This window comes from Temnothorax americanus, unplaced genomic scaffold (genome assembly GCF_048541705.1).
Source record: "Temnothorax americanus isolate GAGA-0224 unplaced genomic scaffold, ASM4854170v1 Scaffold17, whole genome shotgun sequence".
NCBI lineage: Eukaryota > Metazoa > Arthropoda > Insecta > Hymenoptera > Formicidae > Temnothorax > Temnothorax americanus.
Window position 1 is genome coordinate 3,100,467 of NW_027509307.1, and position 16,221 is coordinate 3,116,687.

At 35.6% G+C, this 16,221-nt stretch overlaps 1 protein-coding gene and 1 long non-coding RNA gene across 4 annotated transcripts in view; one reads left to right on the top strand and one right to left on the bottom strand.

Moving 5' to 3' along the window:
* The window catches only part of LOC143895932 (uncharacterized), a 279,573-nt gene that overhangs the window by 212,570 nt on the left and 50,782 nt on the right, over positions 1 to 16,221 (bottom strand). The window lies entirely within an intron of this gene.
* The window catches only part of Invadolysin (leishmanolysin-like peptidase, invadolysin), a 260,628-nt gene that overhangs the window by 196,648 nt on the left and 47,759 nt on the right, over positions 1 to 16,221 (top strand). The window contains exon 4 of the mRNA XM_077403383.1: positions 9,027 to 9,057. Coding sequence (XP_077259509.1) covers positions 9,027 to 9,057 — 31 coding nt within the window. The remainder of the gene's footprint in view (positions 1 to 9,026; positions 9,058 to 16,221) is intronic.

Here is a 16,221-nt window from a genome sequence, read left to right on the forward strand (position 1 = left end):
ATTACACGAGCATTTCAAATTTACATTCTAGAAAACTATTATAATTTTATTATTTTTCGGTATGAGATGTATCTCAAGTCAAGTATCCATGATGGGTCATTTGGATCAGTCACTTTAATATTAAGACTGTCTAATAGCAAGACTAATAATAGCAAGATTATCTCGATAGTGAGATATGCAACTGTGTAAATCTATAAATAATGTATTTGTGCACTGTCTCATGCAATATTCATATAGATCAGATTCCCAAATATATATATATATATATATATATGTGTGTACGAAATATATATTAGTGTCTAGAATAACAGAATAATAGTCCAATGTCCAATATTATATTGCGTGTTTTGATATAACAAAGATTGTTAATCGCATTAATAATTTGAGAATATTACGTTATTAAGAAAACAAAGTTCTCTCCCATGCTTCGCGCTTGCATATTACATGCAGACCGCATATAAGTCGATAATCTTAGTAACGAAAATTTCGCATTTATATGAGCGCTTCTACGTCGTATGATAACATGCAATTCGAGTTCAAGTTAATTCGAATAAAGGCTGAATGGGGTACTCTTGAATTTAATAGTCACTTGCGAACAATAGAATCTCCGACTCGCGTTGCGAATCGTCGCTCGACGTAGACTAATCTTGGAAGCTAATAGTCATTGTACTTGCATTTCATAACGAATTATGCACTTACATAAATGCAAATTGTGCGCGCGCATACGTCGCCGAGTATGTAAATTCTTGCCCACGGATGTTCTGGTTCGTGGTCTAGCGACAACCGCGCTATGATGGTTGTGTGCTCGTACTTTGAATTTACAGGAAACGCATTTTGAAACGTTCTGTTTACACGGAGTATAAAGCAAATGTAATATTTTTTTATCAGATAACCAAACAAATCACAAAATCGTCTGTTCTTTTCGCCCCGAAATGATAATGGAACATTGATCGTATACACCTACTATTTGAAAGAAAAAGGTCTGATTATTTAGCACAAGGATAATTTACATCTTTCTATTCCACTTTGATATAATGAATATTATAATATATATTTTATTACCTATAAAATCAATACACTGCAGAATGCTAAACATCAACTTTAACATGCGCGGCTTTCGTGGCATGTAAGGTTTCCAAGCGATAATTAATTTCTCTCTAAGTTCTCTAGCATTTGTGGTGAGCTGTTTCTATCGCAATAACAATTCTGGTTTTTAGTTTATTGTGGTGGATTTGATCAGTATATCTTCCTGCGAAGTACTTCTCACTCCTTTTTGATGCTGAACATTATCAGTCTCTTGAAGTTGCTTTAACCAACGTCGGATAGCATGATCTGAAGTAGATCTTTTCCATACTGACAATGAGTTATATAACGATGTTGCGTTGTGATAATGGACGAACCAAAGTTTCGAAGAACCAAAGTACACACATTGCTTTCTCTTGAACAGTTACCATTTTGAAATATGATATCATATTATCGGACATCAATGCGGTGAGTATAGCGTTATCGAATAAAACTTTTGGAGTCACACTTTCATATTCTGTAAGTTTACTTGTTTCCGGTTTGAAAATACTACATAGGCCACGAAAACCCCAACAATAATTTAGAATTACATATACTGTATATGCATATATATATGATAATTTATATATGACGCAATTTATGTGTATATACATTTTTCGGGTCAAGAAGAAAGAAATTGCTTGCTAATCTGATAACTGCAATAAAGGGCGTAGAAGTTTGTGAAATTTCGTGATAAATCTTATATTCTTAGACAAATGGTACAGATAGGTTTAGTCATCGCTTAATTTGAAAAAATGTTACTTCTATTCTACTATTTTAGCGTCGTTAGGAAAATGATGAATTTTGCATCACTCGCGTGAGACGGGTCAATATAAAATCTCATGAAATTTCCGCGCCCTATATGTTAACTGCTTGATATTGTTTCTCGCATCGTAATCATTAAGGTAAACGTGTTTTTAAGTAAGTGTTTTAAGAACGTGGGAAATGTTTGCTACATTTTCACGTTCCTTATATCGCTATTTTGTCACGTGCTTTACTGGATATTTTATCTCGCCTAAAGGGCTCTTTTGCTACGTAAAGTTTCCTTTTTTTTCCTTTACGCGACAATAGACGGTCTTGAAAGCGGAGATATACTGCGATGTAATGGCACGACAACGGTAACGGGATAGACAACACGTACGCTCATGGTGCCCTTGCTCGAAAAATCTTATATCACTTGTACACGCTCTCAAAGATTTTGAAGAGATGAAGAAGTGTAACTGTCGTTTAGTCTCTCGTATTGTATGCCACGCACCTTCCTTGCATCCTAATGAGGACTTTAGACGCGACACTTGTATCTATCTATCTATCTCTCTTTCTCTCCCTCTGTCTCTGCCTCGCTATCCCTCGACGCGTGAGGCCGTTGCGACCGACTGCTACTTTTATTGCGGCATAAAGCGTATGTTTCCTTGAGAAAATGAGAACGTTTAAAAGGATTTTATGCCGGGAATAACGACGTAAATTTAGCAGATGTGGATTTACGTGGATAGAGCGCGCGATTACGCTGGGAAATGTTCTTTTAGTGGCAACATGAATTTTTATTCCCTAAAAGTCGTTTTACCATCCTCACGCTGGCGAACATATAGACATAAGAAATTATAGATAGCGATTATACACGTACAATGTAATATCGTCTTTTTTCACGATATTAATAAAAAGCTAAAATACATATCAGACATGTGAGACGTAAAAATAAAGATAACCAATTGTGGGTTTTTTTTGTTGTTCCCGCAATGTACGTTTTATCTAAAAACATATTAACTTGGACAATTTATATCGTACATACACCTTCCAGCAACGCACTCGCCAATTGCCGCAGCAGTATTTCGCCTTGCATTCCTTGCAGTAAATAGCGAATGGGCGATATATTTCGGATCGGCGGGCGCGTTAAGCTTGAAACAATCGCATAGCATTGCCATATTTATCCAAGGCAACGAATGACCGCGGCCCCATTTGCAGATCGTAAAGATAATAGAGACGCATAGTCGTAGCCATTCTGCGTCATCAATAATCCAACACCGTAACGTGGCCTGCAATTTGCAGGACATCAGCACCGCGGTCAGATTTCGGTGTTCTGTGCTACGAATGATGACTGATTTCGTTTATGTAGCGAGTACACGTGCATACCGCGCGGTTTCTGTGTCCTGTTACGAGGTAGCCGAAAGATAAGACCGCGAGTAATATGATTTCGCGACCTACGTGACTTCCAACCGCGACGAGTACGTGATAAAAGTTACACGGGTTTTTGCGCTGCAAACATTTTTGTTTTATTAGTCGAGAATTAGGAAATGGAAATCAAGAGATAGGAGTTGTTATCTCACACAGCTTAGAAATTATCATAATTAACATATTTTTACGTATTTCAAATTATTATATTATTATTCTTATCGATTCTTTGACGTAATTCTTTTGTAGTTCTTTTCAGCACAATTTTTTGAAACTGAAAAGGTTATTTCGCCTATATAAAACATGAAAATAGCAATAAAACTAAAAAAATTTGAAGGTATTATTTCACAAATTTAGTATTTATTGTAGCATATTTATTATTTTGTAATTAAATGTGTTGCGAATTTTCAACACAACAGTTTATAAATATGGTTAAAAAAAAATCTTATATATTTAATTATATATGTATTTTAAAACAGCATTTGCCAATTATTTGCCAATTAAATCGAAATAATTAGTTTTGATTCGTATATGTATATGTTCGCAAGCCTATTAGGCGCATTACCTATTACATTTCCAGACTCAGTAATTAGTCGTAAGAGCCTACTCAAAATTCTGCTACTGCGGAATATCACGGATGTTATAACCAGATTCACACTCAATTAACACGCTCGCGCTTACGTTGCGCGCGACTCCGCGGTGAGGCGACATTATGGATTTTATCGCGGCGGCCGCTAATTGCTACTGAAATTTATCTGGCGCCTCCATATTCTACGAGATATTACTACAGCGCTGCAGTAGTACTCGAGATCATAACTTACCGTCCTAAATCAACACGCTGTTCTCCGTGGCGCTAAAACGTGAGAGTGGTGTCTCGTTTGATTTTGCTGGGTAACTCGCTGAGTAACTCGCTATAAATAAAGTACATTTGTTTAAACTTTTTGTCTCGTCTGTGCAAAGTTCTAGACTATCGCTGCCAAAAGATGCGATGAGATCGAATCGCGAGTAACAATGACATACTTAATAATAATCTTTCTTCTTTATTTAGATATGCCGTAAACGACAAATAAAAAAAAATCAATAGCTTTTATACAAGCGCAATACCACGATTTATATAAATACATATGTTTATATAATAAACTATTAATTGATTATTTTTGTCATTTGCTAGCTAATGCAAAATTATAACATAAAAGCTAACGCGATAGAGGATATGATAGAAGCTTTTTTGCAACTTCAATTTAGATGATGGAGATTGAAGCTAAAAGAGATGTAAAAGATATGCGCTAGCGCGACATGTACAGGAAATTATATGTTGTATGTAAAATAAATAGTGCTATAAGACACGGGAGAGAAGAAGTAGCCGCGTGAAAGAAAGAGAATGAGAAAAGGAAATAGGGGGTGTGGAAATACTAGAGGAATGTAGAAGTCGATATGGTAAATGAGAAAGAAAAAACCTAAAGAAAAAAAGGGGAAACAAAGAAGCAGAGCGCGATACGAAGTGAATGGAGAAAATAAAAACTAGAAAGATTTTGGACCGAGACGGAAGACAATGAGGAAAAGGGCGAAGAGATAAGTTGGGGGGGGGGGGATTAGCTGAAACTATTCAGTATATAAGAAAAAGCGAAAGACAGAGACTCGATGAAGGAGTATAGGCCGCCGCTCACTCGCGCGCACAGATTAAGCATCTTAATCGCCTACGAGCAAAACTGCAAACTGCGTACTCGGGTGAAATGAAAATGGCAGCGAGTATACGTACGCTTGCTTGTAAGAGAGCTTGCACGACGCGCGTTTAAAACAAAAAAGTTCAACGGGCTTGAAGCACAAGCGAGGAAAGGACATGGAGCTCGTGAACGCGGAAGCGAAGGGTGAATGGTCATAGAGAAAGGGTCGACTAAAAAGTCAAGACACAGGAGACATACCCGGTTGAATTGGAGACGCTTTGAGTGAGTGAAAATGGTGTGAGTTACAGGGCGCTTACCAAGAGTGCAGATAACTTTTTTTTTTTTTAATCATCAGCGACGCTATTAAATTGCCGCTTTAATCTCGGTCCTGCAGTTTTAACAGCAGCATTCTCTATGATTAAAAACGAGCTTGTTTCGAAACTATGCGATTGCATTAACAATACAATTTCCCGCCGCGAGAACTTTGTTTCCTCCGTATACGCGAGATTTTATTTTTGCGACCGCGTTTTACTATTGTAATTTAAAGTGGATATTTACCAAACTTTTGTAGGAATGTGTATTAAATGCTTATAATTAATAAAATATGAAAGATATCAATAATTTTACACAATTCCTTCTTCCTATTTTATTCTTCTTCTGTATTTATCTTCGAATACGCACTCCTATAAATTTGTACGTCAAAAAGGATAATATTAAGTAAAGTGGCGTGGCGCGGCGCGAATATATTTTGCTAACAACTAAGTTAATCTACTTTTATACAGTAATTTTTGTACATACGTCGCCTTCATTAGAGCAGTTCGCAATCTCATCTTTTCCGGCATTTTGCTTAAGGCCGTCCTCTACCTTCTCGGCTGTTTTTTTACGGCTTTTTCAATAATTTTTTACGGGCAAACCATCAAAATAATCAATCTCATTGTTTTTGCATAATCTTGATGAACATTTAAATAAGCTTTACAAATTTTTTAAAGTCAAAATATATAATAAATAAAAGTTATAGTGGCCGACAGGAAGACATCAAGTAAAAGAGGGGCTTGACGGTGACCAAGATTGCGGCTGTTCTGCTTATCTGAAATCAAAAAACCAAACGGCGTTTTAATCTTCATATTTAAGACTAGCGATTGAACTAGAGTGAATTGTAAATTACAAAAATTGACTTTCTTATACACTTTTGAAAATTACATTCTATTTTTACTCATTTTTTATCAAGTTTTTCGCTCGTAGAAAAAAAACTATCGAAGCAATCACGATAATCCTAGTTCAATCGCTGGCTTATAACATATTAAAGATGCTGTATAAATTTCAACAAGATCTGTGCAGTAGTTTCTGAAATATCGTGGTCACCGTTTCGAAAAATGGTGTTTCGAGAAAAACGCGTTTGAAAGTTTGCGCATGTGATTTATACTGAAAGTTTCATCTCACCGTCAATCTGCTATGCCTGGACCATACAATAGGCCTTCCTCTTCTTCTTGGAAGTCACGCAGAGCTGCTCCATCTTCTCTTTTCGCGATTCGGGCCTGCTTCACAACGTCACTCGTGCGCCTTTCTGAACGGTCGATCCGAGAGCTATCACGCTGCTGAACATATCCGTTAGCTTGTGGGCCGATTTTCACTCCCATGGTTTCCAAGATCTTCAGGATAGATTTGAATCCTTCGTTAAAGATTGTGGCAGCGAAAAACGTGGCGATTTCAACCACTTTTGGCCCAGAATGGAGGTGCTTCGGAGCAAAAGTCCAAATTAACGAATTGAGCGACTCGTTATTATTTTGAGTTTCCGCTCCCAGGCATCTGCTTAACAATTCTTCTTTGGATAAATCCTCATAAATTGGCTTTATAACTTTTTGAATACAGTACACGCTTCGCAACTGCCACAGCAAAACTGAACTAACCGACGCTTCACGGCGTCTCAGTCAATATTCGAAAACATCTGCTTGGCTTTCGGAGCAACCCGGCGCGCGCTCTGTATACCTGCTCCGTTCCAGGGCCGTAACTTGTGAACCACTTCGAATATCGAAAAATCCTTTGGCACACATTTTCTACACATGTTGTAGATGTGATTTATGAAAAAAAAAAAAATATATTTTTTCGACCCGAGAAGGTAGAGGACGGCCTTAATAATGTACAACTTAGCGTGGGTGGTTATATTACCTCACCGATGAAAATTTATATTTACAGAGATCTCACGTCTCGTGAAAAACGTAATATTCGCTAGTGCGGAAAATTTATTTCCATCTCATTTTTGAAATGTTAAAACAGCGAGTTGTTTTAACGTTTATTCTCTCGAGATATATTAAAAATAAACAGTTAAAACATAGTTTTGCATAAAACAATGCGAGTTATCACAATGCCTTGCGTTTCAACATAAAATAGATTTAATATCAAAATATTGTCATATGCAATAATATACCGAATAATAATATCAATAAAGTTTTTTGATAATTAAGAACACACTAGGAAAACCATGAAGTGATGATCTGCAACAATTAAACAGACAATACTGATATTTTATTATTCATCGAGGATTAAAATCAGCATAATTTCAATGAATACAGATTTTGATGTAGGCAGACGAAAACAGATCCCTCTAAAATTATTCTTGAAAATTTACATAAATGCGCGACTAATGCGAAAAAAAATTTTTCCCGTATCTGCATAAGTGTATATGCGTTTCACATATAATTTTGTATTTCTGTATTTAATACGTCAAAAATTAAACTAAAATAGAAGTTAATTTCAATCCCTATTTTTAACAAAGCCTTGTTTTATTATGATGCCGACGTTTCTTTTTTGCTGCGCAGAAAGTGAATTAGCGCTAAATAACGCTGAGCAAAGAAAAGCTTTACAACGTTTCTAATCGCCGAAGCTCCTAAACTCATCGGTCGCGTGAAACGCGTGACGTAGAAAACGGCAGCTCGTCAACTTCTGACATATTCCACAAAAGCGCCGTCTCGCGAGAGTACTCACTGTGAAATCGCGTATCGTCGTGTACATACATACCGCGCACCTTTTTGCCCCTCACGGAGATTAAAGTCCTTTGCGCTTTGTCCACAAGAGTGTCTGACATCCTCCGTCCTCCACCTCGTTTCGCGCAACGTTTCTCCGCGGGCGGAAGATAGACGCCGACGAATAATTTTCTTCAACGCATATCAGGCCGAACAAAATTAGTCTTGAGGATGAAATGTGGAGGGATAAGAGCAGTGGAGCGGGTGGGACTTGCGCCACCCTAACGAGACTCTAATCTTCTTTCCTCGTTGAAGCTTAGGGCAGCTCGCTCAAACTTTCGTTTCGTACACCGGGTAATTAAAATGTTAATCGAGGAATTAGCCAGTTAAGGAGAAGGTTCACCCCGGCGTATACTTTGGTTTTGCCCGCACGTCGTCTGTCTTGGTTAACGGAACTCGGGAGTCGAACTTTGATCGAATTTAACGTGAACAGAGCGACACCCAGAGGAGATAGTGACAATTCTGTCTCATGAGAAGTAGATATCGATGTACCTCAAAAATTTAATAATGATTTCTAAAGTTATATTTTAAAATATGTGAAACGAGATGTGCATGTATGTAATATAACTATAATAGATTGAACTTTAGATATATAGCTTTATCAAAATTGGTATTATATGTTTATTTTTCAAGTATAGTTGCAATTCATGAGAATTATGTTAATTATTTCCTATAGTATTACAGTCCAATTGGAAATTTAAAGTTTATGGATTTATAAGAAGTGTCAGAGAAATAATATGCATAAGAATATTAGGAATTGAATAAAATATGCCGATTCTGTCTATATATACTTCTACGCGTCATGTGCTGCGCGAACGTAATCTCTCGGTCATCTACCAGAGCGGTTTGGGATTCCTATTTTGGAAATTAGTTGGAAAATTAGTTTTGGCCACCGTTTACTATGAACTTTTGAAATTGGTAGGTTGGAGGACTGGCATGACCGGGGAACATAGTTTTATGTTGTCAACGAGTTACCCCGTACATTGTCAAGTTCTAATGTTATTACGGTTCATTCCGCGCGGCTATTCAACGCGCGCGGTCAGCAATGAAATGTCGACAGGAAATTGTTAGCTTCCGTTACATCTAAAAGACCATCTTTCACTTTTTGTTGCAGGTTGGACGACGAGAAGTTGGATCTCATTAACGTAAGTAATTCCAATAAGATGAAGCATTACCTTTTACAACTTTAATTAAACGTCTCGCTCGTGGAACAATGTAGAGCAGAAATTATATTTATATAGAATCTGAGACTGAGAATCAAGTCTTCTATGAAATATATGCAATTGCAGAAAATGCCATATTAAAATAATTATAGAAAAATAAAAATAAGAGCGATATTAATAATAATTTAATTGTCCAATTTAGTTTCTAATAAAAGAATATTTTTAGATAAAACAGTAAATAATAATTTCAAAGAAATAATGTAAGAAAAATGTTAAATAGTAGATGTCATTTATTATTAATATATACGTTAATTTAATCGCTTTGATATATTTCAAGAAAATATATAAATCAATTAAAATCATCCGCGCGGATTTGAAATTATCATTTTGCAGCTTAGTCCTCTTTGCACTGGATCGATTAAAAGCCCCGCGATATTAGCTCTCTGTAATCGCGTAAGCCTCCGTACGATTTCGTCGACGTTGATCGACGTCGATATACGGGACGCAGCGGATGGAAATGGACCATGGTAGAACTACGCATTCCACGCCATATCAAACGTTGCCGGCGTCATGGCGGCCTAATGCACCGCGTCGCAAGCATAACTGTATGTGCCAAATAACCGGAAATTACCGGGCGCATTTCAATCAGAACCGCCCTGCAATGTCCGTCGCATGGACCATCGTTTGTTCCGCATAAATAGACACCTAGCTTGTATGATAATCTCTCAAATCGAGCCGGGAAATCTCGGGGGATTGCTGGCTTCTCTCTGGAGAGAACCGCTTTTCCGGTAAAGCTACAGCGAATGATCTCTATATTCAACGGAAAGGATCGCTCGTTTATCATTCATATCGCGATTATTATTCATATAGTTGTTTATCGTTGCTAATATATCGGTAAAATGTGGAAATTAGAAATATATTTTAATTTCTTTAATAATTTCTTTTTCATAAGTTTGGCACCAATTATCTGACACAAACTTACAAAGGTTTAATTTAAATCTGGTATTAAATATTGATTAGTGAATGAATAAAATTGTACGGATTCGAAAGATATATAGAGTTTTATGAATATGAATAAATAATAATATTTTACATAGGTATATTAGTTATAGTTTTACTTTTCTATTTTACTTTTTGTATTTGAATAATTAAGCTAAAATTGAATTTCTAAAAGCGAGTAATGCGTAATCCCTCCAATTAAATTTTCGTTATAAAAAAATCAAACGCAGATTTATCGCGATGTTCCAATTTCTCAAAGAGCGCAATTCTGCGTAACCCTTACATTCTATTATATACCTTACCACAAATGCAATGTATTTAATATTCATGTTTGCATATATATATATATAATATGCGTACATTTGAGCGGCAAAATTATAAATACGACAAGCGCGATAATAACGATATTTCGAAGTTCGTCTTTTTTCAACATATAAAATGGAGTGTAAATTGCAATGGAATAGAAACAGAAATTTGCAATCTGAACAGTACAGAGCGATATTATATATTGTAGTCATCACTGAATATTGAAAATGATTTTCCTCCGTTTATTCTACATCATATTGCGTCCATCCGCTATGAAATTGCGCACTTATAAGCAGGATAGAACGTAATATCGTGTAAACGCCCGCAGATTTATCTCGATCGTACATTGCTGTATTTACCAACGTGTTCCAATTGCATTAGTTGCGATACTTCACGCGTAGTACAGCAAAACAATCGTCGTTGACTTGGATGAAGCCACGTACATTTAGCTTGTAAAGTGCAATTGCACTTCGCTAGCGATATAGGAGCGCAACTCATTAAATCTGCCCTGCGGTCGAATGTTTCAGCGAACCACGACACCCTAAATAACCTTTTGATAAATATAAATTAAACGTAAATGGTGTTCCGTGTAGCATGCTTTAAATTAAATGTCTTGAATAAACATTATGTTGCAGTAGCATTTTTTTTTTTTTTTTTATTCTACTAAACACTTCTTGATACATAAAGAATTTTCAAATATATGTATTTTTTCCGTATTTTATCTTCATACAAGAAAACTAATAAAAATTAGTTTTACTATTTTTATGTGTTATTAAAAAATAATAAAACTAACCTTTATATACATAGCTGTTATCTCTATATGAAAGTTAATTTTATTATTTTTATATATGTATATGCAGATAATAATTTACACATTAATTGTACACACACATCAACTTTCAGCTGTTTCAAGAATTTCCAATTTTTTATCATGTTTTCTATCATCGCGTCTTAGTGATATACACATCATATGTTATAGCTGGTTATAAGAGGATCAATATCAATTGAATGGATACATATTTTGTAATCTTCTTGGATACCAAGATACCGAGAATCTTTATTCCTCCTCTCTTTTTCTGTGATGTCAGTATCGAGCATGTAGTACCAGCAATCTCAAGAGAGTGCCTTTTACTCCACAATCTTCCGCTTGCGTTTTATTGCCGGGCTACTCTCCTCTCGCTTGTCGAACTGCTCTCTTGATTTTTCTCAGCCACTTGTTTTCATCGCTCTCTTTTCTCGGACACTCCCAAGGGTGCTTCTTGTCCCGTAGAAATCTTGCTTGGTATGTGTGTGTACACGTGTATGTGCGATTATAGACATACGTTCCCTAATATATCACATTAATCGAGGTAAATTCTCGAACAATTCAGTGACTCGTTAATTAAAATAATTAATATTTGTAGTAGATTAATAGTAGTTAACTCAATTTTGAAGCGTTGTAATCATTGTGTAATTTATTTTTTTCGTAGAAATATTTAAAAATTTTAAAATTATAATAAATAAAAATGTATAACAATAAAAAATTTATAATTACGAATTTACCGAAATTTAATTTAAATAACTAATATGCTATACATTTTTATTATTAAAAATGCATGAAATGCATTTTTTCGTTGGTCATGTCATGTAGCGCAAGTCCTTTCATTTGCATATCATTTTACAGTATATGCGATAGTAATCTCTCAGGGGAGTGTCTACTCTACAATCTTCCGCATATGTCATATTGCCGCTGAACGACAATCCTGATTGTTCCCGTGGAAAAAAGAATCGTTCTTTTTCCTCTTGCTTTTTCCGGAATGATCTCCCTTACGAACGATTTTATGTAATTCTCATCGTTATTTGTAATCCATACGACAGGATGAACAGACATTGATGATCAAATTTTATCATGTTAAACCCTGCGAGCAGAATTACTGTCCTTCGATTATTGTATATTAATCTCTTAATTTGATAAATATACGGAAGTAAAAAGAGCATCTATTTTTATTTTATTAATGTGATGTTTTATTATTAAACATAATCCGCCTCCCATTTTGTATAAACCGAAAAGTAATTACGTTATAAAGAAATCTCTTGTATAAAATTTTTTATTGGATAAAAAATATAAAATTAATTGGAAAAACTATATCTCATATATATATTGTCAAAATATATAATAAATATTTTATTGTAACATTTATGTTAAATGTTTCATGGCATATCATTTTTTGTCATTACCTATGCGTCATGACAACGATGACATATAATACATAAATTTTACTATACTATTAAATAACTACATAATACCTACGATTATGTAGTTAATGCGTAGAAAAACTTTCACAGAACTTCTGTATATTAATAAACGCTACATTTTTAAAATTATAATACCTGATGCTCTTATAATTTAACCATGGATCACACTTTATAAGTTATTATGTGGTTTAAAGATAACCGATCATGCGATCATACGACCATAACTTTATAATTAATTTTTTCTATGTTACCCTCAATCTCGCAGCATTCTCGCGTTGCTATTATTGCCGGTGACAATTTTGCGAAGTACCCTCCATGAATGGAAACTTGTTAATGAGTTTACTCCTCGTAGATGCGATTCTCCCGAGGTGATTTAAATTAAAGCGTTATTGTGTTTCGTTATTTATTCGGAAATGAAAGGGGAGACGACCCATTTATAACTATTATCTTACATCAGAGAGGCATACACTGATAGAAGGAGCTCGGCGAGAGAGCACTCAATGGCGGATTTTACAATGGTAAGATCCAGTATAACGATCGTCTTTCGTGCAAAGAGTTCAATCATGGAAACTTTTGCAGAAGCGTGCGCACAAAGAAGGCATGCCTTTCTTGTGGCGTGGTTTCTTTTTTCTTGAAAAGTACAAAAAAAGAAAGTTCTGTTGGGCGAAAATCCCGACTCGTGAGACAATGGCAATGTTTTTCCTTTCGCGTTGAGATCGATGAACATTACGGAGAAAGATGGTGCGATCATCTTGTCGCCCCGTTCTATTATATATATTTTGTCACGATAAGTTTTTGCGAAGAACTATTATATATTGTACTGTGACACATTTATCTCGAGACTCTTGCAACTAAACGCAATAAATAAGCTCAGCTTATTTCGTCGAGCTTCTGTTTTGCTACGCATGTGCGAGTTTATTGTCGCCCAGTAAATTTACACATAATTTATATATATACATATATATATATATATGTATGTATGTATAATTAAATTTTGTCACTATAAGACAAATCAGATATCATCTCAATAATGTTAAACATTTTCATAAAAAATATAGTAAAACTGTAATTATATAGGCATAATCTGTCCACACATAATATCTGTACATCTAAGCTGGACAAAAGACATGTTGGCTTCAACTCGATTTAGAATGGATCAGGGAACAAGTTTCTCTCGCGACCGAATTTTAAGGTTTAAAATGAAAAAGGGACATTTAACGCGGTAACTCTACGAGCCAACTACGCTACCGTTTAAATTAATTCTTCCACCGCATTAAACGCTCGCCTACTTCTGGCTGCTGCATTTCCGCGCCTATCGCCTCGCGATCGTTGTCGGACGAGTCATGCACACTGCACACACCAAAGCAGCAAAACAGGGTGCCGGGTACAGTTGTCGCGACAGATACCCACCACTTTGTACTCTCTCACGTTTGGCTTTGACATTAATACGGCGAATTATATTGCGAATGAGTTTCGCGAGTGTGAGTGCGGAAACGGATTTAAACGATCCGTATTAGCGCAACAGTTATATTTCATCAGCGAATGAATATTCATAATCTCCCTATCTCACGTTTAGCATTATTGTTACACCTCTGCAATACGTTATCTTGATATTAATGATTAATTATCGGTATTATGTAGATACGTTACATCATAACATAGCTTTGAACGGGAGCAAACTATATTTCCATATTGAACATGTTCCGCCGTTTCCCTAAACGATTTATTATACTTTCTATTTATATTTCAGAGAAATACGATTGGCAATATTACTATTATATTTAACAAGATAATAATTTAATTATCCAACATGTACAAAGTAAATGAACATGTAATTAATATTAATATTTGCGCGAAAGTTCTCGCAAACAATTTGACTGTAAACGCGCGTACTCATAAATGAATATACAGGATATGTACAAGATGTTCCATACACACACACACACACATTTTTGAAACAGATTAAAGATATAAAGAAAAATTGTAAAATAAAGGTGAATGATAGTGTGTGATTATGCTTTTACATACCTGTAAATGATAAATGCAATGTATCAATTTGTAGAAATAATACCGGGTTCGCGTCAATAAACGAAATAATTCGTACTTGAACGATGTGTTGCAGCTATATACACTTATTATAGTCTCTTCCACTATTGACGATCAGGTACGAAATCGACAAATGCATGGTAAAGCGTATTTTTATATATTGCCACATGTACACCTTTTACCTTTTAACGCGCGGGCGTCCCTCAATTCGAGCCTAAAATGGATTTGCGGAGTTAAAGCACACGTACACGAGTTTGCCTTTAAATTCGTCATCGAGGGTTGTTGCATGTCTGCCGTCCGTGCTCGCTTCTAAAGGAATTGCGTTTTTCGCAGACCGTGTTTTCATCTGTTTCTCCGTTTATTGTATTACCCATATGCCTTTAGTGATAAAAGCGCAATTTTAAATTAATTTATTGCCGTTGTTACGTACAATAAGATTAAAAAAGGAACGACATACTGTAGTACTTATTAGGAATTTAATATTAGAAATTTAATATATTGAAATCTATATGTAAACGAGAGTCTTCTTAATTTAATTTTCACTCGAAAGAAAACACTTGATCTTAAGTATCCTATTATACATAAAATCAACGGTTCATGAGACATTTTCACATTTTAAAAGTAGAGCGATTTTTCACGAAACGCCGCGAATGATATATTTCCACAGGGTTAGGATTTATAGCTGACAATTGTGATGAATTTTGGATTTTGGCCAACGGAAACGGAAACGTGTAAACAAGTTGAAGCATTTGCAAGCAGGTGTATCGATTCGTCACACACTATCGAGACATATGTCATACAATATTCTCTTTCGCGCCTATGCATCTCGAATGCATATATAATTCAGTCTATATTTTAACAAATTAATTCATGCATAAATAAGTTTTTTCCCGGTATTTATCATTATTGCATTGCGAGGGTTGGCTGCAAAATTAATTAAAATTTTTTGCGATCTGCCGTAAATATAGCATGCGATTCGTGACATTTAATGAACACCAGGTGCAGTGAAAAATGCGAGTTAATTATATTGATGTAAAAAATTGAATTTTTATCCAAGTTACAAGCGCCAGCGATAATTTAATTCAAACTGCGAGTTTTGACGATGAGTTCGCGATTTTTTGCTATGTAATAACAACAGCGGTATCTCGGTGACGGTAGATAGATTAAGCCGCAACAAGGTAAAATTAAATAATAATTTGCAACCAGGCGAACCCGTGAATATGTTACGCACGTGCTTGGCGTACAGGCGCGTCGCGTATAATATACTCGCGACCACACATCCCCGATAGCTGTATCCCTAAAGTACACTCCCCTTTTTACCTTTATTTCTGTTCTGTTGATTTTATTTGCGAATACGCGTTGCGAATAAAACAACACGAACAGAGAGTGCGCGTTCCTGCTCAATACACTAGGAGCGGCGGTCGGGTCAATGGAAATAATTAGTCGGATAAAAACGGCAACTTGACGGTCCAGTCCGTTGTGTAAACTGCCCGGGTTTACGAAAACTCGTCAACAAATATGTTCCGAAATAAATTTTGTAAATTGCACGACGCGTTAACG